At 35.1% G+C, this 25,253-nt stretch overlaps 2 protein-coding genes across 2 annotated transcripts; both read left to right on the top strand.

The window, feature by feature from the left end:
• The first annotated feature begins 728 nt into the window (after positions 1–728).
• LOC123548986 (uncharacterized) lies at positions 729–10,386 on the top strand. Its single transcript, XM_053545776.1, has 10 exons — positions 729–2,725; positions 3,297–3,444; positions 3,937–4,131; positions 4,397–4,502; positions 5,409–5,479; positions 6,225–6,418; positions 7,369–7,452; positions 7,953–8,037; positions 8,782–8,897; positions 9,801–10,386. Exons 1-10 carry the CDS (start codon positions 741–743, stop codon positions 9,937–9,939), a joined length of 3,123 nt encoding a protein of 1,040 aa, XP_053401751.1. The 5' UTR covers positions 729–740; the 3' UTR covers positions 9,940–10,386.
• A 2,094-nt stretch (positions 10,387–12,480) lies between these two features.
• LOC123550512 (tripartite motif-containing protein 66-like) lies at positions 12,481–14,220 on the top strand. The gene has a single exon (XM_045338945.2). It carries the CDS (start codon positions 12,481–12,483, stop codon positions 14,218–14,220), a length of 1,740 nt encoding a protein of 579 aa, XP_045194880.2.
• Positions 14,221–25,253: the final 11,033 nt, after the last annotated feature.

A 25,253-nucleotide genomic window follows, 5' to 3' on the forward strand; every position in this document is an offset into this window, starting at 1 on the left:
TGAATGCTTTCACAAAACAGTGTACCACATCTTCGACTGTTAGATGGGCTGATATTGCTAAAGGTGCAACTAAACTCACGCCACATATCAAAGCCAACGACGAAAGTTTTCCGAAACCGAAGGCTGACGTTCATTTGGACGAAACGTTTGGTTGCAAGAGACAGAAAAACGAAACGGTCGAAGCAGATTTTCCTTGCTTATACTCGCACACAAAGCAAACAAGTAAAAAAGAAAAGCCAAGTAAAATGACATTCCATTTTCACTCTGATCAACCAGCACCTTGTAATTCCGACACGCAGCTTCACGAATCAGAAGAAGATTCTATTGACATTGAGGAAGCAGAAAAAGAGTTACAAGAACTTGAAGAACGTACCAGTTGTAGCACGGTTACCAACACAGGAGATATAACTGAGCAAAATGCTCGTATGTCACAGTCTAGTGAGTGTTTTATGTATGACCCGGAATACACAGATGATACGAAACCTAATTTGTTTGATCCAACTAATCTGACCGATGATGAAATAAATACATTGAATATTCGAGGGAAAACACAAGTTGGAGAAACAAGTCCAATTAAGTCTGATATTTTGCAGTTTGAAATGAGCATTAAGAATATTCCAGTGGATTCTCAAGAAGACAATCGAAATAATATTCCAAAGGAAAATATAACAACTAAGGAAGATTGGATGAAAAATGTTTTGTTTTCCAAAGAGGATCAAGAGGACAAACAACTTGTCGATATGACGAACTATATTCAAGGTAGAAGTGATCGGTATTATGTTAACCGTCAGCATGATAGTAGCAAAGATATAGCTGGACTAACGCAGCAGAAGACTGAAGATGGAGGCTACATCAAGGGACAACTTGAGAAAACAAAACAAAATAACCAAACCCTAAATAAAAGAAATGAAATATCTAAAATACTCGCAAAGAAAAAGGAAGAAAAGAAAATTTCTGCTGTTGTTAGTGTACCTAATATGCACTGTCAAAACATGGACGAACCGAATGATCAGCATAAAGGACCTTCTACCATTTGGACACCAGATAGAACATCACCAGTTAAAGTTATTCTTACAGAAACTGAAGCCCAGTTGTTAAGAAATCAGACAGAAACATTTGATAAGTTCGAGGAACAATTGAAACTGCATGAAAGTGAGCATTTTATGGAACAGGTTGTTGCTATTTCACCAATTTTTGAACGGAAACCAAATGTAATTGATGATTTGTTCAATACTCCTGGAGAGATACCTGAGTGGTTAGAAGATGATGAAGAAATTCCAAAGGAAGAAGAAGTTTGGAAAAACATGACTGAACATTCCACACCTATAAAGCAGTCTAATACAGCAGAAAATGAACAAACATCAAACAATAACTACGTTTCAGTGGAAAAGTGCAACAATATGGATCAGCATATGTCTTCATACGATCCCATTTCCGCAGATCCAGCAATAATACATTGTAGTAAGAGGCCTGACTATGTTGAGACAACAAATGTTAATATTGCTAGTACAATGAAGAAAGAATATGAAACTTCAGTCTATACTATTAATCAACAGAGAAACGTAATGCAACCACCGATGAGTCAGAACCAAATTTCTTCTGACTATCTGCGCAACCCGACAGAGCCTATGATACAAGAAAGTGATATGGACAGGGAAAGCAAGGATCCTTCCATGAATCCAATCTGTGCAGAAAAACAAACAGCTGTTATAAAACCGCTTGGTCTGTTATCAGGTTCTCCTATACCAGCGACTAATTGTGTCTTTGGTCAGAAACTGCTGGAAAATGCATGTCGCTTGGAGGACGCAATCGACAGCGACGACAGTTTCCTGTATCCCGGAGATTTGGCAGGGGAAGCTTACGAGGCAGACGATGAACACCAAACCAGACATGAATCTGAGGATGAAGCGTTTTATTTTCCGAGCTTTCACGAAGACACAATGCTATCTGCTCACTATAATAAGGAGGATGTTTCAATATCTCATCGTATTCAGCAGCTACAACTAGAACAGATAAACAACTACTATAGTCAATGTAAAGATCGTATTACAGATGCTGCATCCATGGACCAGTCAAAGTTCTTGTATTATGCGCAGTCCGCAGGAATGGATAGAGACCGCATCCAGCAACATTTACAAGGAACAGTTGAAACAGAACAAAGACAAGTACATAAAGAACGAACTAATCGCCCAGTCTTGCCAGTAAAACAAGAACCTACAATTAGTAAGGTCGAGAAGAACCAGATCCAAGAGAGCATTGAGCAGAGTAATGCCAGACATATGAATCAGGCAAACATGCAAGACCAGGGAGAGTGTCAAAAGAATGAATTGCCACTCCCTAATGTTCACCAAATGCCTGCCATGGTCCAAAATGGCCATCCACAAGGGAATGCGCCGCCGCATAGCAATGTTCCACAAGGCGTGATTCAACAACCAGTTCCACAGTTGCCGCTCTTGCAGTTTGGAGTGATTGTACCATTTCCTCCGCCGCCATTACACCCAGCAAATATCCGGAACATTCAGTCACAGCAGGCTGCAATGTCGTCCACGGTAAGGAACAAAATTCAGGAAATCTTACAGTCGATGTTCAAGTCGAAAGTGAAGAGTGTGCGATGGAGGAACGAATTATCAAGAATCAGGAACCTCCCTCCAGAGAAACTGAAGGTCATCGGAAAGATTATGATACCACGAGATGATAGTGATGTAGTTTATATAGGATATCACTGGTGAGAAAATTTGTATTTTTATACAATTTGATTAATAGATAGTGCATATTATTATACACGAGTTTCTTTTCGTTTTGAATTTATTTAATGAGTGAGTTGAGGCAGTCTCGAGCATTTGATCAGTTTTATTCAACTCGTTTAGAGTTGCATATAAAGTATACATTTAGATAAACCATTTGCGAAACGAGATGACATTGTGAATGCTCAAACTTATAGTGTATATCAGATATCAATGATCAGAAAACTTAAATATATTTATGTAACAATAATTAATTATATACATCATTATATACTTATATTAATTATGTGATTTTAAAGTGTACTAAAGAAAATGATATTGGAACACGGAACAAAATTGTATTCCAGTCTGATATGCTATTAATCTAAATCGTTAAATATGTCTAAATAAAGTATATATAGATGTATAAATAAAGCAACCTTAACTTTGAAAGTTGTTTGATCTAGCTGGTTTAAGAGTTTTAGTACTTTATTAAATTGAAGAACCAAAATGTACTGTTGGTTATTTACTTACAAATAAATAAATGCTATTTTGTATAATTTGGTCATGCAGTAGCGGTGTGACTGTCCTTGGTTACCTGTCTGACGGAAGTGAGGTTGCGGTGAAGATAATGGACAGTAGGTTCCGACCTCTCAAACAAGATGAAACTGACAAGTTACTGAGTGTAGACAGTTCCCAGCTATTTATCAACAGATATAGGGTTCGTATATTTTTATCATATACAATCGACTGTCAAAACACATTATTTTAGCATTTTACAAATATCACATGCATTGACAAAGATAAACGTTTTTCATACATTGACATTGCCTTTCTTAAAGATTTGGTAAAGCTCGTATTGTTATTGTAATTCCCGGAGATTGGCGGTTTCCAAAATGAGACATTAAAGGTAGTGTAATGACATTCAGAAAATTACAAAATATCCATATGCGATTTCCATTCTACGCTCTATACAGAAAATCATGTTCATGCTATATTTAAATCCGTAGTGCCGAATGGCTTGGCAATACGTAACTACACGGAAATTGCCGAGAGTCATTACGGGTCCACTTCCTTAACCGCGTTTTTTTTCCCAAAAAAGTTATTCTGATAATCTATTTTTTTCATTTTTACGATAATGCTGAACTCCTTTAGTTTAAATTTAGGGATATTAGAGCGTTTCACATGTGCACAAGGAATCAATATTTTGCAGGCGATAGAAGAGAATAATGGGTACTGTTACATTGCAATGGACCTGTACGAATATTCCTTGCCAGAATATCTACAGATTATCTCACAAAACAAGAACATAGATAAGAAAATTGCCATAGAGAAACTTATCTTCCAGCTGCTGAGGGGGATACTGACTTTGCACCAACATTATCTCATTGTCCATGGTGAACTAAGGGTAAGGGAGTGAAGTGTATTTTAACCTTTGGTTTGTTCAAGAAAACGTCAAAAAGTAGTTCGTGTGTAATGATATCAGTTTTTGAAAAATGCAGACAACAATGCCAATGTTTGCTTTATATACGTGTAGTCAAGCTTTATTGTGTGTTTTTCACTGTTTATGACACGAGATGTCTTCTTTAACAGACACCAGTATAAAGTAAACTAAAGTCTTTACTATCTTTTTTAATTTACTATTTTACTAGTCGAAATTGTTATTTTTAAAGCCCGGGAACATAGTGATAGACATCGATGGGAACTTGAAAGTGACAGGTTATGGAATAGGTAGAAACACAGCCAGGGATTCCCAAAGATACGCGGAGTACAACGACGGTAAGTCAGAGAAAAGAAAGCAGTACTTTACATGCTTTTTCATCCAGTTGATGTCTCTTAAAACATTAGAAACATACACCCACAAGTAAGAGTTATACTTTAAGGAAGAATACCATAGAATTTGAATGTGCGCATGCCCAACCGGAAGCAGAAAGTGATAATTTACAGCACTTACGACAAACTAAATACTTTTGTATATTTTTAAACAAATATACACAATATTGTGTCTTGAAACTAATAAAAATTCCACTGGAAATGACATTTTCAGAAATCTTTCTAAACCGGAAGACTCTTTTTAACAAATCATGTTTTATATAATTAATCTCAATAAAACGATTCAAAGTATTGTATATAATTATGCTTTTTGCGCAAAGGTCAAAAGTCAGCCCGATATGGATTTAGACAAAAATACCTCGACGTATGCTGCTCTGAAATACAAAAACAAATAATAGAACTCAGTGGATAGATTTAAATAAAGGCTCAGCAGTTGAAAATTTCATTACATGTGTAAAGTGCACAAACTGCAAGTATTCATCGTAACTTTTATACAACCAAAACGAATTTGTGTAAAGATTTCATGCGTCAATGCCTTATTCATTTCAGTCGCAATAGAATAGGGAACTACTTATACAATGTTTTTTTGGCGATTCAATGTACTAGTACTAGTAATTAATAAATTGTTTCTTTAGATTTCAAGTTTCAAATATTTTGACTTTCATCACTTAATAGTGAGTTAATGGTTTTGGTCTTTGAAAAGTAACAAAAACCTGGTCATAAGAAAGGCAAACACTTTTGATGCACACATTTGCATATGTATATGCATACTGAAACGCACATGTATACATTTACTTGCAATTTCACATTAGATTGTGCGCTACCTCTTCCACTTGCTAAATCTGTTTTCAGAGGATAAATGTTGGCTTGCACCGGAAGTACTGCTTCATAGACAGACGATCGTGTTTAAAACGGATATCTGGGTAAGCCAGTTGTTACCACAGTTATTCGTCTATCTTAGGTGCATGTGTTTGATTATGAAGCAATAAAAATTTTGTAAAATATATTTTTAAAAAAAAACAGCAATGTTTTGCCATTGACTGTTCTTATAGGGCAATGTCTTTATATGTTTTGCTCATGCCTACTTCATGTTGTTGGTTAGCAATGTAATAAGAAATTAAAAAGAGAAGAACTGTTTTGGCGGTAACGAGGCTGTGCCGAGTTACCACGTAAACAGTTACCCGAGAGCTGGATATTTCCATCTGCACTTACCACCAGTGATTGAATCTTTTTCTTGCATGAATATTCAACAAATTATAGCAAACATAAATTCAAACAAATGACTTTGTTATAGCACTTTTTTCTTACAATAGCGCATTAACAAAGCGCGGGAACTTTTCGTCCGTAAACGACGTCACACAGACAAACGCAACGTAATAGTTCCGGAATGTTTTATCATCTGCAGTGAAACGTTAGGTTTCTTCCCGTAACATAACGTGTTTTTTTTTTTAAATCGGGAAATATATTGTAAGGAACAAAAGGGAACTTTTTTTCCCTGTTTTACGTGAAATCGTTACAATTACTACATGAATCTCTACAAAGACGTGGTTCGTTATACGTAATTTAGAGCAAGAGAGACATCTTATACCCCGGGTGTAAGATAGAGTCATCCAGCACCGGTGAAATCCCAGTCTGGAAAATGTTGTTTTCATTATTTTTTCATATTAGTCGATTGGAATGCTAATTTACTACATCTACAAGGATGGCAAGAATCCTTTTGGCAGCGAAACAAGGGAGATAATCCAGAACATTGCGGAGCAGAGGTACATGATGGAATACATCAGCGAGGAGGCAGGACATCTACTGAGCATGATGCTGTCGGTAAACAAGATAGACAGACCTGCAATTGCTGATGCTCTAAAGTAAGTGTTTCCTCTGTCGGTATAATGCATGCTTTTTTCGTATAATCCGTTGTGGGGCCGAAATGCATTTACGCTTTGCCAGGGAACGCACAATATAAAAAAGCGTTATAACAACACGCAAGCGCGAGAATCTCTCTGTTAAAACACGTTTTGTCTTCTGTAAAAACAGCCCCGAAAAGTAATAAGAACAGCAGTTTTACGCTAGAATGTAGGGATAACGCATGTTTTTTTTTACGTGTTATAACGTCTGCAGAATTCCGAGGTTTGGTTGGTACCCGAGTGATTCTGAAGATGCTATAACACGAAATGAACATGCGCTAACGCTATTCTAGCATAAAATTCGAAAAAATCTAATATATGAATACATTCTTCCTCAACGTCATTAAGTTTCCATAAAATGCGCGGGAGTTGTTTTTTCACGTAGACGTCATTTCTATTCGGGGCCGTAATACGTTAACGCTTTGCCACGGAACGCGCATATATAAAAAAGTCTTATAACAGCACGTGAGCATGAGAATCACGTTTTCTCTCTTGTTAAAACACCCACGAAAGGCGACAAGAAGGATACGTTAATGTCCTAGTTAGATGTTTGTTTTATCCTGATATAACGAAACGAATTACTACCGTTCGGATTTGTCCAGAAGCTGGACTCTTAGAATTATTGAATGTGATGAACAACACTCCAATTTAAATAAAAAGATGCATGTGCGGTGTTTTGAATACGTATAATCAATGTAATATTCAAGCCTTTTGGCTGTTGGAAATAAATCTATATTGAAGTACAACTAATATTGAGGCTTTTTTGTTTTAGTGTCAGATCAAATATTATTCACCGAGTAAACAAACACTAAATGCAATGTTTTCATATTTTCACGAAAGGCGAAGCCACTTGCGAAAATGTGACATTATCAGATGTGCGTAATATTGTTGTATTCTATGCTTTGTTTCAGACATCCTATGTTCTGGGCAGAGGAACAGAAAATACGATTCATATCAATAGTTGGATCTGACATTGTCCGGGAGATGAAACATAAGTAAAGTGTATTTTGTTATTGTTAAAAACATGGTTGAACTTTGTTTATCTAAATATTACTGAGCCAAGTTCATATGATATAAAGCAAGAGTTATTTCGGATGAAACTATTTATTAAAAATACTATATACTATCTTTAGTCTCAAATCATGAGGTACATAGGAAATCGTGTTTATACACAATGTCATAGCACAAACAACATCTGGAATTCAAATCCAATAAAGCACTAATAGTTAGTAAACGATCAACTTAAACAGTCAAATTAATTTTATTTCGTTCTACATGAGCTAATTGAGCTATCCAGATTCCATCTTTGAGCCGACCATACAGACTTGACAAAACTCTGAGAAGATCATATATTCAGATGCTTACCTCTGTTTTAATGTGTTAAAGTTATGTTAATTTTTAATCTACTTTTGATGTTTTTTATGACTGTACAATATATTTCACATTTTGTATATATTTATAGTGTATTTCATATTTTTTTTAAATTTATTTACAGCTATATGACCGATAAAAAACAACGCGAAAATTCCATGACAGCAATTGTTTCTATGGCGCCATGCAACATTACACTAATCAGATGGGTAAGTCTGTTTACATCACAAGGAATTTTATCGCCTTTTAAAGAAGTGAAATACTAGTAGGTAAAAGAATAGTCCTTTAAGATCTAGATTCTATATGGCTGGTTTCTGGTTGTGAATTCATCAAATAATCAAGGCCTTTAGGTGGTCTGTCGCCTGATTTATCACGGTTCAGAGTTCATATGTGCGGGTATTGACCCACAAGGGCGTCATGTCAGAGTCTTCGATTTCAGAACTTATAGCTTCTTATTTATTGTATATCATCACAAATTTTGGAAATATTAAACTGCAATACTGCCAACAATATGGAAAAAAGCAGGTCAAGCCCGCTTGCGGAAGCCGAGACATAATTATCCAAATGGCTGTTCGGTGAATGTGCGTGCGTTCGTCCGTGCGTACGTGCGTCCGTCTGGATTTGTTTGTCCGGACCATAACTTTGACATGCATGGGGCAATCGTGTTTATATTTGGCACGAATGTTAACCTCAGTGAGACTGAGTGTCATGCGGAAACCAAAGTTGGAGGTCAAAGGTTATATCAGATCTTGTCCGGCCTATAACTTTGACATGCATTGAGGAATCTTGTTTATATTTGGCATGAATGTTTAACTCGATGAGACGGAGTGTCATGTGCAAACACCAGGTTCCTATTCCAAAGGTTAAGGTCACAGTTAGGAGTCAAAGGGCGGGCTCGACATGTTGCTCGTGGCATCTAGTTATTTTCATAATGTAGTTTATTTTTTCTCTAGATCCAAGCCATTGAGCCAACTGTAATGAAAGAAATGAAGACTTTCAGACCATACAAGAACAGCATTGTTGAGCTCGTTGTTTTCGTGTATAACTGCTGCAACCACTTTGAGACACTGTACGTATATCATTCTGTCATTTGCTTTATAGGGAAACAATTAATAGTCTAGCATTGGCAGAACTTTCTTCCGCTATCGTTTGCTTAATTTATTACAGTTTCTTTTTCAGAAAGGAATACAATATCTGATATCAAAATTCGTATTACACTAGGCAGAAATTATATGTGTCGGGACTACTTTCATTAATATTCGTGATCCGTAAAATAAATAGCCCTTGTTTCAGATGATTTGGCTGTTATTTATGTATAGGTTATCTAATCTTCACTCATGATCGAGGGGGTACATGTTTATTAAAAGGTCATTTTAATGTTATTAGTAGTCCCTGTATTTGGCAGTTGTTCCGCCTCCTTGAATATTGTTGATTCAAACTAGGCGTATCTATGAATTCTCATTAATTTTGAATCACTTTTCGTAATTAAGTGACTCATTTTTTCCGTTATGAAATAATATGAAAATAAGTTGGTTACTTTTTTTTTTAATCCTTCGCTTGTCATTGGTTAAAAAGACGTTTATCACATGTTTGACGTCGCGGGAGTGTAATAAAGCCATTAAATAAAAATGATAATACACTAGTGTAATTAAGCTTTGACGTCGAAGTCGTTTATAGTATAGGAGACGTTGGTCAAATTGACTTGTTTATAATAGTTAAAGAAAGTAGAATTTTTTATGTTTCGACAGGAAAAGCTAACATGTGATAAAAAGAATATTACATTTTGTGACTTTCCACATTGAATTTATTGAATTCGTTGAATAAAATTGATAAAATGGTCGACAGAGCCTCGCAATTTATCATTTTATTCAACTCGTTTAATAAATTCAATATGAAAAGACACTCATGTAATATCCTCTGTTTGAACTATAAAACGTTTTATAGAAAATAATTTCACACGTTTTATTTGTAGATCTCCAAAAGTGAAAGAGATCATAGATGAACCATGCACTTATTTCTTGACAAAGTTCCCAACACTATTCATGACGGTGTACCGAGTTATCAAATTTTCCAACAGGAGGGATAAGACGTGCTACAAACCTTTCTTCTAAACAGGCCATCACGAGATTTTCGTGCTTATTTGGACGCTACTTAATTTTGAAATCATATCATTGTGTGACTGCTTTTAATGTTTAGATTTTTGGAGTAATTTTTCAGTTATTAAGTATTTCGTAATTTTGAAAACTACATCCTTTTTAATGAAGTAGATTTTTTATAAGGCCTTATCACTCTTTTGATATTATATTTAGATATGTATATTAAATTAAGTTTTCTTTTTAAACAACCTTATCTTATAACGGTTTTAGATAAAAACTTTGACCATTTTTTAAAAATGTGTTGTTCTTTTTTAAGACGTATTTTTTAACGAAGGATTTGCTACTTTTAGTAGCTGTTACTGTGATATTGTTGCATATTACATAACTTATTTTTATCATCTGCGTAATTGTTGCATTTGATTTCTGATATTTATAGAATAAAGAATCGATAAATCAAACTTATAGTCTGCTAACCAGTCTGTGACTTTCCATATTTTATTTTTTGCAAGGGTACTGAAATTGCTGTTGTATCCAACCAAATGAATATTTGAGATATGTTGGAATCACTTGTCCGTCCTCGAAAAGAGTCCATAGGTCTAATTTGTCCGCCATATTAGGTATCCGGAGCATAACTTAAAATAGTGATGATACGCGTTTTGTGTATTAACGTCTGCAGAAGCCCATGGGCTTTGTTGGTTAACAAGACCGAAGGTCTCAATGGTTATCTCAACAATTCCGAGATCTTCAATAAAACCTAGTCTGATATTACTTCCTTTTGTTGCGTTCTGACCTTTCAAAGGAACTTCTTATAAATTTTATTTTTAGAATGTCATTGAACTGCGCTGTTCTCTTGTCCTCTTCTTACGCTGCCGACTTCAGAGGTATTCACTGACAGTAAGAAAAGATAACTGTCAAAGATATAACACAGTGTTTTAACATGACTAGCAATGCTTAAATCATCACAACGATATTATGTTGACGTCACGTCGACGTGATATTTGCATCTAGATATAGCGCTTTATTTTATGGTCTTCTGTGATATACTGAAATTTATCAGTGAAATAAAATTGATATTTTCACTGTTTCAAACGTAGAGATAAGGAGATTTTGCATAGTCTTACGTCATATATTCTAATATGGCCTGTTGCATAGGTTTTTGTTTATAATTCGGCAATGTAAATTTATTTCACACATCGGCAAGTTACAGTCCTCTTCAAACAGCTTAATATCTGATATTTAAACTACACTGTATTTATCCAATTTCAGATTCAACATCATATTACACACCATACGTAGCTTTCTATAATTTATATACTATGGCGTTATTTATGTAAGATTGGGTTTCAATATTGATCAGGTCAGACAAGTAAATTAGTATTGACTACAGGATCAAAATGCTACATATCGTATACTACAAAATACTAAAGACGATACCGTGATTGAAATTTTAAGTTTCTGGACGGCGGTCGTCAACTGACAAAAACGCAGGCATATGTTTTCTTAAAGCTGTATGCGTACAACGTTGATCGATTGATCAGCGACCTTTAAAATATAATCTGCTGATTACTAAAGGAAATTGAATTATTATAACAAGTTGATATGTCTGCTCAAAATATATGAAGTTTAATCATTTAGATATACGGTGTTCCATTTGGACCGTCGGATTTTTATTTTGCTCCCCAAATCACGATGCTTGAACCCACGCTAACGAAGCCGAAACTACGAGGATGAAGGCACGAACTTACGATAATGAACCTACAATGGTGAAAATACGAAACTATGACGATAAAAACTGGCACGGAAATACGAAACTTCAATGTTGAAAACGATGATTTAAGTTGGCGTTTACACCATCGTGGTTTCGACTTTCATCGTCGTGGTTTCGACTTTCGCCATAATATTTTTAAATATTGACTTTTCATCATCGTAGTTTCAGTATTCTTGTTTTTTTCAAAAGTGGTTTCCATTTTCATCATCGTAGTTTCGACTTTCGTCATCGTGCTTTTAGCTTTCGCCATCGTAGTCTTGACCATGATTTAATATAACAAGAAACTGTACATAAATCTGCCTTTTATTATGTCAAAATTTTCTGCATGAGTGTGGCTTACATTTCAGTTAAGTAATGTCCCCTTTTGATCGGCATCTATTAATTTTTTTACATTTATTTTTTACATTTTCACATTTAAACATGTTTCTCAAAATCTATTGTACTTTCGAAGTTTTCGGCATCATGAAATGACAGTTTAAGTTTACACATTTTGCTGCCTTTTCTACATAGAAAATTTCGGTAAAGCTTTTGTACATGTAAGCTAATATTGTATTACACAGATCTTGTTAAACTTAAAGCCGCCTTTATTGTAAACATATTAATTGATATTCGACCTTTTAACATATAATCACGTGATTACAAGGAGGAAGTGAATTATTATCAGATATTGACTAGTATGTGCGAGGTTTAAACACGTTATCTAATTTAGAGTTCACATGTATATTGGGGTGGATATTATAAAGTTGAAGAAGGTATCTGTTCTAATCAATTAAGGATTTCTTGCTAAAATGGAGGTGTCTGGTCGAAGGACATCAAATGACAGAAACTTAAGTTTATCGAGAGGTTCAGAAGATGACTTTGAGTTATCATGTCAACCATGCGCAGCTGAAGGACACCATGTAGAAGCTGAGGGATTCTGTCAAAATTGTCAGGAGTATTTATGCACAACCTGTTACAAATATCACTGTAAACCAACCCCGACTAGACATCATGTTCTACTGGATAAATATAACATGCCGAAAAATAAGGCACCGTCGTCAGCTAAATATGGATGTACTTTGACCTGTACGAAACATGCCTCGGAAATTGTAAAGTTTTTCTGCAAGCAGCATGATGCAGTTGGATGCGGAGACTGTATGGTTCTGGATCATAAATCGTGTAAGACCGATTACATTCCCGATATTTCTAAGGATTTTATAGATGGCGAGGAATATGTACAACTCGTTACAAGGGCTAAGCAGCTTGAGAACAATGCTAAATCACTGAAGAAAGAGATTGAAGAAGATGGTAAAGAAGTTTATAGACTGTATGCTAAAGCTGTAGGGGATATTCGAGCGTTTCGAAAACAAGTAGATAAGTATTTGGAAGATATGGAACAGAAACTACTGGATCAATGCGAATCACAGAAAACGAAAGCTGACAGAATATTAAAGGCTGTTGAAAATCAGTTACAACCGATGAAACGCGAACTCGAAGACATCCAGTCACAGCTTACTTCACAAGCGAGGCATTCCGGGGATTTGTTTGTGCAAGCGAAACAAATAAGTTTTCGCCTGAAGAAGATAGGAGAGGAACTGAAATTTCTGGACGAAAAAAATGAGCCCAGTATGTATACGTTTGAGAAAAACAATCAAATCCTAGAATATTTTCAAACGAAACAAGGTTCTCTCGGTGATCTTCGACCAAAACAAATAAGAAATCGCCAGGTCATGTCTCCAAGACGTCTCCAAGATTTAACACCAACTGTTACTGGAGAAGTCAGCGCAAAATCTTCTACTGATGAAGATAGTTGGATCACAGGAATGGTAGCTATAGCTCCTGATACACTTGTGTGCACTAATTGTAACAATCACTCGGTGAAGCTGATTAATATCAAATCTGATAAAATTACTTCCGAGCTCAAACTTACAGCTCAACCTTGGGATATAACGTACGTTTCATACGATCAGCTAGCAGTTACTGTGACCGAAGAAAAGAAAATATGTTTCTTGTCCTTTAGAAATGGTCTGTCAAAGATTCGCGATATTGCTGTAAATGGAAAATGTGATGGAATAGCTTACAGCAAATACAGGCTTGTTGTATCTTATATCAGTCCTCCAAAAGTCGAGATACTGAGTCTGGATGGGAAAGTTATACAGAGGATTGATACTGACAGCAGCGGGAAGGCTTTATTTGACTGTCCGTGGTACGTAGCTGTAGATCGTGATGGAAACTGTATTTATGTTTCAGATACACGGACTGGTTCAGTGACTAAGGTTACTACATCAGGAAAGGTACTTGATACATACAAAGATACAAACCTCTCATGTCCGACAGGAATTGCCGTTTACAGCGACGGGTCAGTGCTAGTTTGCAACTATGGAAATGACAATTTACATCTGCTGTCATCAGAAAACAAGAAAATAAAGACTATACTGAACACGACAGAGGGACCACAGGCATTGTGTTTTAATACAGATTTAGACTCACTTTTTCTGAGTTGTCTCGAATCAAAACGTGAGACAGTTTTCAAGTACAAACTTACTTAATCACTGTGCACAGAGATTGATAATTATGAGCTGTTGTCGAAGGTAAATCATGAAAAGTTTTAAATATTTGATATTTCTGTAACAAATTGTGGTACGTATTTCGTTTATTGCACTTGCATAAAAGTGACAGGCTTCATCTCTATCCTATACCGATATTAAAACAATCAATTAAACAAAGTATGTCTCATACACAACGTGTAATAGTTCTGAGTTATTCTACGAAGAATGTTACTTATGAGCCAACCTGAATGTAGAAATACCGATGAAGTTTCATAACCATATACTAGTAGTTATTATGAATACTATCTCTATACGCTTTGCATTTACGGGAGTTGTTACTGTGCAACTTTTTGCACATTTGCCTATGTTTCTGACTGAGTCTCTTTTAGGGTTAAATAATATATTTTAATATTATTTACTATATTTCTGTTGATAGTTGCGGACGAAAGCGGACAGTTCGAGTAAACCGAATATAAATGTTTCAGCAGGCAAACGCCTAAAAAGCCGGTAAATATCTAATTCTAATACGAAAAATATATAAAAACACGGATTTGACGTCAGCTTGACATATATATATATATATTCTTTGGCGTCATACAGGTGGCGAGAAAGAGCGCTTCTACATTTGAATTTGAATGTTATATAAAATACGTTTCAGAATAGAAATGATGTAACAGAATAGTGTTATACTTAATTTTCGCACACATGATTGGTTAATAATTCATTAGACGTCCACGCACTCCTAACTCATTCCGCAGGACGTGTTACTTTCTGCATTTGAAGTCAAATTGACCTACTGCATTTTGGTGCCATACACGCCCCACGAAATAGTGCTTCCATATATATAATCTACTTGTTTACCTAAAATGTATTAGAATCGAAACAACGCCGCGTGTGTAAATTCACTCGAGTTATTATGAGCGTATTACTTCATATGACATTATTTCTTCAATGTAAAATTGAAAATGCAGATTCCATGTTATCTGTAGATTTAAATCTCTCTGTTATAATTGTGCTATAATTATAGTACTTTAACTAAACTATCTGACAAGAGTGACATTGCCGTAGGAGCAATCTCAAATTTAAAAAAAAAGTCATAAAACATTCTTTCTTATATTGATAATACAAATCAAACAAAATCCGGGGGGGGGGGGGCAAAGCATATGCAGCCCCGTCCCCGCTCCTACGCCTATGAGAGAGAGAGAGAGAGAGAGAGAGAGAGAGATGATTTTACCTTTGATTTTGTTAATTTCACTTGCCTTTACTGAATTGTAATACAGTATCCTAAGTGCAACATCGTAAAGGCTTTATATTTCATAGCTTATAGATGTGCCAGAGATTACATGTACTTAACGCAATCTATCTAAAAAAATTATATTTTAAAAGCAGCTTCTTTGGCAACACCATAACTCTGAATTATTAGATTTAATAGATCTAGTACTTCTATGACACGTTTGGCACAACCTCGTTTTTATGGAAATGTAACGTACAAAATTACATAAGATTTTAGACATAGACATTTCCGACTATTCAATATGAAAAGTATCAAACGCCGGCTGTGTTTCTTCTTCAAGTATGTAATAAATATGTTAATTTATGTTTGTTGATTATTCCATTCCTCTTTTATTTGTGTACACGGTATATGCTCACGTGTAAACATTTCCTTGTGGAATGCTGTATGGGTGGTTATGTTCCTTGAATATTACTTATGTGTTTGGTGTCCACAAATCTATTCTATAGAAAGGAGTTATATTCTTTGCCTAAACATTGGAGGAATTTCCGACTTTCGGAGATCAGAAGTGAAAATATGTTGACGATTTTTAAAAAGAGATATGAACAAGATGTTCTGTTATTAGTTTGATTCCCCATTTTGCCATATTAATTAAATTTATGGGTACAAGTGTGATTTTTTCCGTTATATTTATAAATAATTATACGTTTTATAATTTAACTATCATTTTATTTCATTACTAACCTTTTGAAGCGCTAAATAGTTTGCCCCATACTTTGTCTCAGTGTTGTTTTTTCGTTGTTATCCTTTGAGATAGAGTCCTGTCAAATCTAACGATCGAGAGGTGTATAATTCTCAAGGACATACACGATCAGTCAAATCGAATATCATATCAACTCTCGCTTTTTTCATACTTAACGGATTCTACATTGTTGGGCAGTCATCGCAGATTACTTATACAAAGTTATAAGAAAATGCATTCAAAACCAGTACATATCCCTTTCACCATTTCAAAGCAAATTATCATTATTCAAACAAACGCTGTAATGAGTCTGTTCATAAGAGGTAATGAAATGTGTAACACCCCTCACGCCCCCTAGCACTTGCTTAAGTAGAATTCTATTTGTCGTAATGAGGGATGACAGGCCCTGATCCAGGGACGGGCCGATGAGGCCTCGCCCCCACACACCATTTGTCTGAGAAGTGACCTATACTCATAAAATTTTCACCCAACTATTTTGGCAGAAAAATACTATTTTCTCAAATTTAGACCAAAAAAATTACCAGAGGCCACCATTTTATACCTGTATTTCAAAATTTTCCATGCGGAGAGTCCCCTTATCCCATAAAACGAGGCGACACCCACTTCCATTCCTCAAAATTTAGACAAAACAAGAGTCGCTCACCTGAGAAACATACTATAACAATGTAAACATGTTTGACCTAGTGATTTAATGAACACAAATATTCTGGCCAATTTTCATTAAGATTGGACCAAAAATTTGGTCTCTTAAGTGTAAACAAGTATTTTCTTCAATTTGACTAGTTTTTAGCCAAGATGACCTACATTCGAACTTGACCTAGATTTGATCAAGGCAATCATTCTGACCAAATTTCATCAATCTCAATTGAAAAATACAGCCTCTATCGTATACAAAACGTTTTTCTTTGATTTGTCCTAGCGACCTAGTGTTTGACTCCAGATGATCCATATTCAAACTTGACCCTAATTTCATCAAGGCAATCATTCTGACCAAATTTCATGAAGATCAATTGAAAAATACAGTCTCTATTGCATACACAAGGTTTTTCTTAAATCTGACCTAGTGAACTTGTTTTTGACCCCAGATGACCGATATTCTAATTTCGTCTAGATTTTATCAAGGCAATCATTCCGACTAAATTTTATGAATATCCAGTGTAAAATGCAGCCCCTATTGCGTACACAAGGTTTTTCTTTAATTTGACCCAGTGACCTAGTTTTTGACCCTAGATGACCCTTATTCACAATCTTCCTAGATTTTAGGCTGACAAACATTCTGATCCAATTTCATGAAGATCCGGTGTAAAATGCAGCCTCTATTGCATACACAATGTTTTTCTTTGATTTGACTTAGTGGCCTAGTTTTTGACCCAACATAACCCATTTTCAAATTTGTCCTAGATTTCATCAAGGCAATCATTCTGACAAAATTTCATGAAAATCAGTTGAAAAATACAGCCTCTATCGCATACACAAGATTTTTCTTTGATTTGACTTAGTGATCTCGTTTTTGATCCCAGATGACCCATTTTCGAACTTGGCCTAGATTTCATCAAGGTAATCATTCTGATCAAAATTCATGAAGATCAACTGAAAAATACAGCCTCTATTGCATAATCAAGGATTTTCTTTAATTTGACCTAGTGGCCTAGTTTTTAATCTCAGAATACCCATTTTCGGACTTGGCCTAGATTCCATCAAGGTAATTATTCTGACAAAATTTCATGAAGCTCAATTGAAAAATACAGCCTGTATCGCATACACAAGCTAAATGTTGACAGACAGACAGACAGACGACGGACGCCGGACATCGAGCGATCACAAAAAACATTGCTCAGGTGAGCTAAAAATGCACCAGAGCCTGTATTTCAAAAAAATCCTGGGGAAACACTCCTGATCCTCCTAGCACAAGTAGACAGGAACATCTTCCGTACCTACCCCCTCTCGGCGCCAAACGAGTGCCCCCAGTCAAATATTTCTGGATCCGGGCCGCTGCATGAAGAATATTCATCTGTATGTGTATCAATTTTTCGTTTAAAGGAAATCCTAGCGTGAAACGTTCATAGCTCGATCTCTCTGTACTGTAGCTAAAATCGAATTTAGCCGAGGTTTCCGTTAACTCAGTGTTGGTATATTGTCTGGTCCTTCGAGAAAACATTCAATTTTATTATCACAGAATTCCGCTTAAGCCGATACTGTACTGCTATTATGTTTCTTTGTTGCATTCTATGCTTCCAAAGGATCTTTTCACAGACTGAATTGTTGAAATCTACATGTGAAACACAAGTAAAACGTTTCAGCTGTCCACGAAAATTTGAAAACACTTTCACATTTTCAGTTTTCATATATTCTATAAGATGTATATTTCAGCAACAAAAAAAGCCATTACACAGAATTAGATCTCTTTTGAAACTGTATATTTCATTACTTTTTATGAATTTTTATAATTACCTCCCTTTAATATAAAACTATTTAAAAAGTGGACTAATTCTTTTGATTTCAACAAAGTTTCCAGTTTTACATTTGCATTTGATAAACAAAATGCAAGCTTTAAAACAGCGTCTAGATTCATCTATTTTCAACTTATCATGGTTGCGCAACCGAGGTGGACAAGGGATGTAATGATAATTTATAGACTTGTATTCTTAAACAATTTTGGCAAAAAAAAAATACTTGTCAATGCAAATTTTTGACAAATTTTATACAACAGTGCTTATATTCCGTAGGCAAAATATGTTTATTTATATGTTTGCATATACCATATCTGTTGTTTATTGAATGTGATGTACAACACTCCGATTTAGGTGAAAAAACGTGGATGTTTCATAAGAGAGAAAGTAGTTTACAACTTACATTGAGGCTTTTTGGCTTGGCTTTATATTGTTTTCAGTTATTTTGCCTCCCCAAATGTAGTCGTGCCTACTACAAGAAGCCGGGAAGCAGAATATCCAAGCAGCACGATGTAAGGAGTCTACCGATTGGTCACACCTACATGCTTCGGTCCAAAGTTTATTTTGCGTTTTATGACAGTCTATTATTAATTCGAGGGTGTTCTTGAAAAGGATTTCGAAAATCGTTTCATTTCTGACTCTACATATTTCGGTTATTTTAGTTACTTTTGTAAAGAATTTATGGACAATTAAACCTGTCATAATAGGCACACCCCTGAAATAATGTAGGCTGCCAAATGGGTATCTCAGCTAGTTTCAATTAGTGTTTAAAAATGGATATCTGGTTTTAGACTGCTCCTGTGCATGTTTTCACCGCTTAGTCATGTTTGCGGAAAAGACAGAGAAGTCAACTACTTCCGATGTCGTCGGAAAATACCCTCATTTGGACTATAAATAGAACAACTAGACGATACAGATACAAGTTCGTTTTCGTAAACATCGTGTTTGTAAACATTAAAGATACCGTTTTGTAACCTAAACTCCGGCTTCCATAATTTAAAGTTTCTAGTATAAGAAAAACGTGAGCTCAAGCTAAAACAAAACATAATCAGAAAGTAGAAAGATCATTTTGTAAGTAGAGAAAGTTTAGTTTGCAAAAGTGTAAATACGCATGACCTAGTAACGAACTGTACTTTATGCGAACTGTTTTTGTTTTGATTGTAAGCTGCTATACTTGCAGCCTAGATTGCAAAACCAGACAAGCCTTTCCTTTTAAAAGGAAACTTTATTTGTTTTTTTTTTGTATCAAATCAAACATAATATGTGCATAACACTATTTTATAATATAATTTGTTTCAGACATGGGTGGTTTTCAAAATAATGAAGCAAAAGTGTGACATAGGGGTTAAAAATTCAAACTTATTTCTTATGGTGGTCACCTATTTTTTATTATAGCAAATACTTCAAATTTGAAGGAAATATCTTTGGGGAAGTGTTGAGAAATGCCAATCAGAAAATATTTCAGCCTTTAATTCGAAAGTTCAGTGAATTTCCAGTAAGGTGGGTGATAAATGTTGCATGGTTTTATGACGAGGAAATATGTATAACAGTAATTTTTTCAACATAAATGATAAGTAATGGGTGTATGTGTATGGTTTGAAACTTATTTAATCATATGTTTGTGGACATTGGTTTTTAAAATCACCCTTTCTGCACAAATTTGACATGAAAATAAAACTTTACCTAGAAAAGTTGTTGCTGAATGCAAAATAACTATCATATAATTATAAAACCAACTTTTTTCTGACATGTTGCATGTTTATAAACCACATGCCAAATTTCAAGAATGTCCAGTAATTCTAATTTCTAGAATTGTCTACTCAAAATTGAGTTATTTTAAAGATGCACAGGGGACACATACTGAAGATCAGTGTAATATTCACCCATTATTAGTTTTCTATTCATAAAAAGACTACTGGTAATAAACTTTAGACAAATACTATCAAAAAATAGTTTATTCCACAATATAACTACAAAATTGAAAATTTTCACTTCAAAAACATGAAAATTCAACAAAATGTAATGCTTTAAATGAAAAATAAGTGACTTTATACATAACTAACAAATTGAAATCATTTAATTTACATGAACTGCTTATTCATATTAGAAAAATGACAAAATACCATGCATGATAAAATGGAATAGTAAAATTCATACATACTTTATAATGTTACTAAAAAGGGTGCACAGGGGACAAATTGTATCAAAATATTTATTCATAGAATATGTTTATGGTAAGTAAAATTCTTTTAACTACATAATATTTACTAGTGAACATTTACATATTTAGGTAAACTTAAGAAGCAATAAAATTGATATTTCCACTTTTAAACTTGAAAATTGGCAACTTCGGTAAAAAATGCAAACAATGAATTTTTAATTGTCCAGGGTTTCTTATATAATGCTAAATTATCAAGTAATGCCTAAATTTTGCATACACACTGCTAAGAATATAGAAATGCCACCACAAATTACAGTACTGCTATGATAATTGATATATGTCAAAAAAAAGGGTGCACAGGGGACATCACTTTTGGCCTTGTGAATGTTTAACAGTCAGTAATATGTGAAGTTGAAGGCTGCTTTTGTATCTGTTGTAACTCCCTTTCAAGGAAAATAAAGTAAAATCCCATTTTATTTAAAGAATAAAAGAAATCTGACACTTAACAACTGAAAAGGTGCACAGGGGACATTTTTAGGTGTATAGACATTCATCAAGTATCTGAGAAAGTCGATTTATTAAAGAAAAAAATCATACTGTGTCTTCACAGCTGAAAGGATAAAGATCTTAGAAAAACATTAAGACTTTAGAAAAGTAATAGGGTTATGAAATTGTAGTGTTCAACATTTAAATTTAGTATTTTTTTCACTATTTTTCGTGAAAAGGGTGCCATCACAAGATGTGAAATATTGGTAACAATAAGATGTAGGTAATGAAAAGAAGTATTTTATTTAAATGTGCAGAGTTTAAGTTACATTAAAAAGCCAAAGCTGTAACAATAAATCATGGTTTTAAAAAGTAAACCTCAGTTGAAAACTATACTTTATGTAAAATGTCACACTTTTTTGGGTGCACAGGGGACAAAATTAGCTATATAATTTAATATAACTTTAAAACTGCTTGAGCCATCAAGATAAAATTGCACACATTTATTGAGTACATTGATTTGGATATATTTTGCTCCAAAACACATTCTAAAACTGAACTGAATTAAAGTAAGGTGAGAGAGAAGAAAAAGCTTCATTATTTTGAAAACCACCCACATCCTATGTTCTGGGCAGAAGAACAGAAAATAAGATTTATATCCATAGTTGGATCTGACATAAAGTGAGTAAGATTGGCTAAATCCGACACCTTCCAAATACCGACAACTTTGCGTTTTTCCTTTATTACTTATAATTTCTGAGCCAATTCACTTCAAACATGGGTTGCTTTTTCATTTGATTCTTTTGTATTGTAACTATCTGTCAAACAAGAGCTCGTCGAACACGAAATGCCCCCCTTGATGCATTCAGTAATTGCACAAGGAACAGAAATTATATGCTCACTGTAAACAAAAGTTCTACCATTCTGGTTTAATCTGACCTTGACCTTTAACCTATTAACCTAACAAGAGGTTACAGAGTGATCTTGGCGCCATCCACTGAGCTATTTTTGAATGTTCCAAATTTCAAGACTAGCTCAAGGTCAAAATCAATGTCAAATTTCATTTCGGTACAAAACAATGTGTATGTGGTCCAAATTTGAAAGCTGTGGCTTGAGAAATATGAAAGCAGGTCACTAGATCAATTTCAAGGTCAAAGTTCATTTCGGTAGACAGAACTACGCATGTGCTTCAAATTTGAAGGCTGTAGCTTGAGAAATGTGAAAGTAGGTAATAGGTAAAAATCAATGTCAAATTTCAATTCAGAACACAAAAATATGCATGCGGTCCAAATTTGAAGCCTGTAGCTTCAGAAATGTGAAAGTAGGTCACTAGGTCAAAATCAAGGTCAAATTTTATTTTGAAACAAAAAACTATGCATGTGGTCCAAATTTGAAGCCTGTACCTTCAAAAATGTGAAAGTAGGTTACTAGGTCAATAACGTTCAAGGTCAAAGTTTTTTTCGGTACACAAACCTATGCATGTGGTCCAAATTTGAAGGCTGAAATGTGAAAGTAGGTCACTAGGTCAAGATCAAGGTCAACTCATGTCAAGGTTCATCTTGCCACTCAAAACTATACATGTGGTCCAAATTTGAATGATGTAAGTTATGGACATGAAGGTTCTAAGTTTTTCCCTATATAAGTCTATATGAACCATATGACCCCTGGGGCGTGGCCATATTTGACCCTAGAGGGATAATTTGAACAAACTTGGTAGAGAACCACTAAATGATGCTACATTACAAAATATCATAGCCATAGTCTTTGTGGTTTGGACAAGAAGATTTTCAAAGTTTTTCCCTATATAAGTTTATGTAAACCATGTGACCCCCAGGGCGGAGCCATATTTGACCGTAGGGGAATAATTTGAACAATCTTAGTAGAGGACCACTAGATGATGTCATATACAAAATATCAAAGCCCTAGGCCCTGTGGTTTTGGACAAGAGGTTTTTCAAAGTTTTTTCCTATATAAGTCTATATAAACCATGTGACCCCCGGGATGGGGCCATATTTGACTCCAGGGAAATAATCTGAACAATCTTGGTAGAGGACCACTAGATTTTGCTACATACCAAATATCAAAGCCCTAGGCCCTATGGTTTTGGACAAGAAGATCAGAAACCGTTTTAACTGTTCCTGGCCAATGTGACCTTGACCTTTGATCTAATGACCTCAAAATCAATAGGGGTCATCTGCTGGTCATGGCCAACCTAACTATCAATTTTCCTGATACTAAGCCCAAGCGTTCTAGAGTTATTGCATGGAAACTATTTTACTGTTCCTGGTCACTGTGACCTTGACCTTTGACTTACTGACCTCAAAATCAATAGAGGTCATCTTCTGGTCATGATCAACCTCCCTATCAACGTTCGTGACCCTAAGCCTAAGCGTTCTTGAGTTATCATCCGGAAACCGTTTTACTGTTCAGGGTCACTGTGACCTTGACCTTTAACATACTGACCTCAAAATCAATAGGGGTCATCTGCTGGTCATTACCAACCTTCCTATCAAATTTCATGATCCTAGGCCCAAGTGTTCTTGAATTATCATCCGGAAACCGTTTTACTATTCAGGGTCACTGTGACCTTGACCTTTGACATATAGACCTCAAAATCAATAGGAGTCATCTGATGGTAATGACCAACCTCCTTATCAACTTTCGTGACCCTAGGCCTAAGCGTTCTTGAGTTATCATCCGGAAACCGTTTTACTGTTCAGGGTCACTGTGACCTTGACCTTTAACATACTGACCCCAAAATCAATAGCGGTCATCTGCTGGTGATGAACAACCTCCCTATTAAATTTCATGATCCTAGGCCCAAGCGTTCTCGAGTTATCACCCGGAAACGGATTGGTCTACATTCCGACCGTCCGACCGACCTACCGACCGACATCTGCAAAACAATATACCCCTCCATATTCGAAGGGGGGCATAATAAATGCCTTTTTCTGAAATCTACAAAGCTATTTCAGTTTTCTCGAAAAAATCAACTTCTTTATTCTTCCTAATATCGACACTATAATGGCCCGGTAAAATATTTTAAAATTTTACCCTAAGACAGAGTGCAATTATGAATGCTGAGTTTTTAATAACAAAACAAATACTATATGTACCTTTAATGGCATTCAGCTCAGTAATAGTGTTAGAGGAAAATCTGATTCTTTCCAGCTTTGATTATGGTAATGAAATATACTGGAGTGGTTGCAAATGTTACTAAGCTGGGTTTTATAGAGCTTTGCGTGAGTTAATTGTAGCGAAATCAATGTAATTTGAAAAATTTTGACAATAAAGTGTACAAATTGTGCCTTATTTGTGTATCTAGAAACAAAAAACAAGTGTATTTGCTTTATTAATGGACAGCAAATTGAAAATTGCAAAGAAGTTTACTACATTTGTTTAAATACTTCTCACTGGTCAATGTGCAAAGATACTGAAGTTGCACATCAATTTCTTAACCTATGGAATCCGGTTTTATCAAAAGATAAATTTCAGTTGCATAATAGATTGCACTGCACTGTCATCCACTATGTTCGTTCGTGCTTAAGGTGTCGATAATTGGGAAGTTTGGTACGGGAGATGAAACATAAGTATAGTGTATTTTATTATCGTTAGAAACATGGTTGAACTCTGTTTATCTAAATATTACTAAGCCAAGTACATATAATATAAGGCAAGAGGTATTTCAAATTTCAGATTTTTTATCATCTGATATTACTTCCCTTTGTTGCGTTCTGCCATTCCAAAGGAACTTCTTATAAATTTTATTCTTAGAATGTCATTGAACTGCGCTGTTCCCTTGTCCTCTTCTCAGAGGCATTCTCTGACAGTAAGGGAAGATAACTGTCAAAGATATTGCACGGTGTTCACGGACACTTTGCAGTCTTAACGGGGTTTTGCAATAGCAACTGCAATATTTAAAGACTATGGTCACACATTGTA

This window comes from Mercenaria mercenaria, chromosome 6, assembly GCF_021730395.1.
Source record: "Mercenaria mercenaria strain notata chromosome 6, MADL_Memer_1, whole genome shotgun sequence".
Lineage (NCBI taxonomy): Eukaryota > Metazoa > Mollusca > Bivalvia > Venerida > Veneridae > Mercenaria > Mercenaria mercenaria.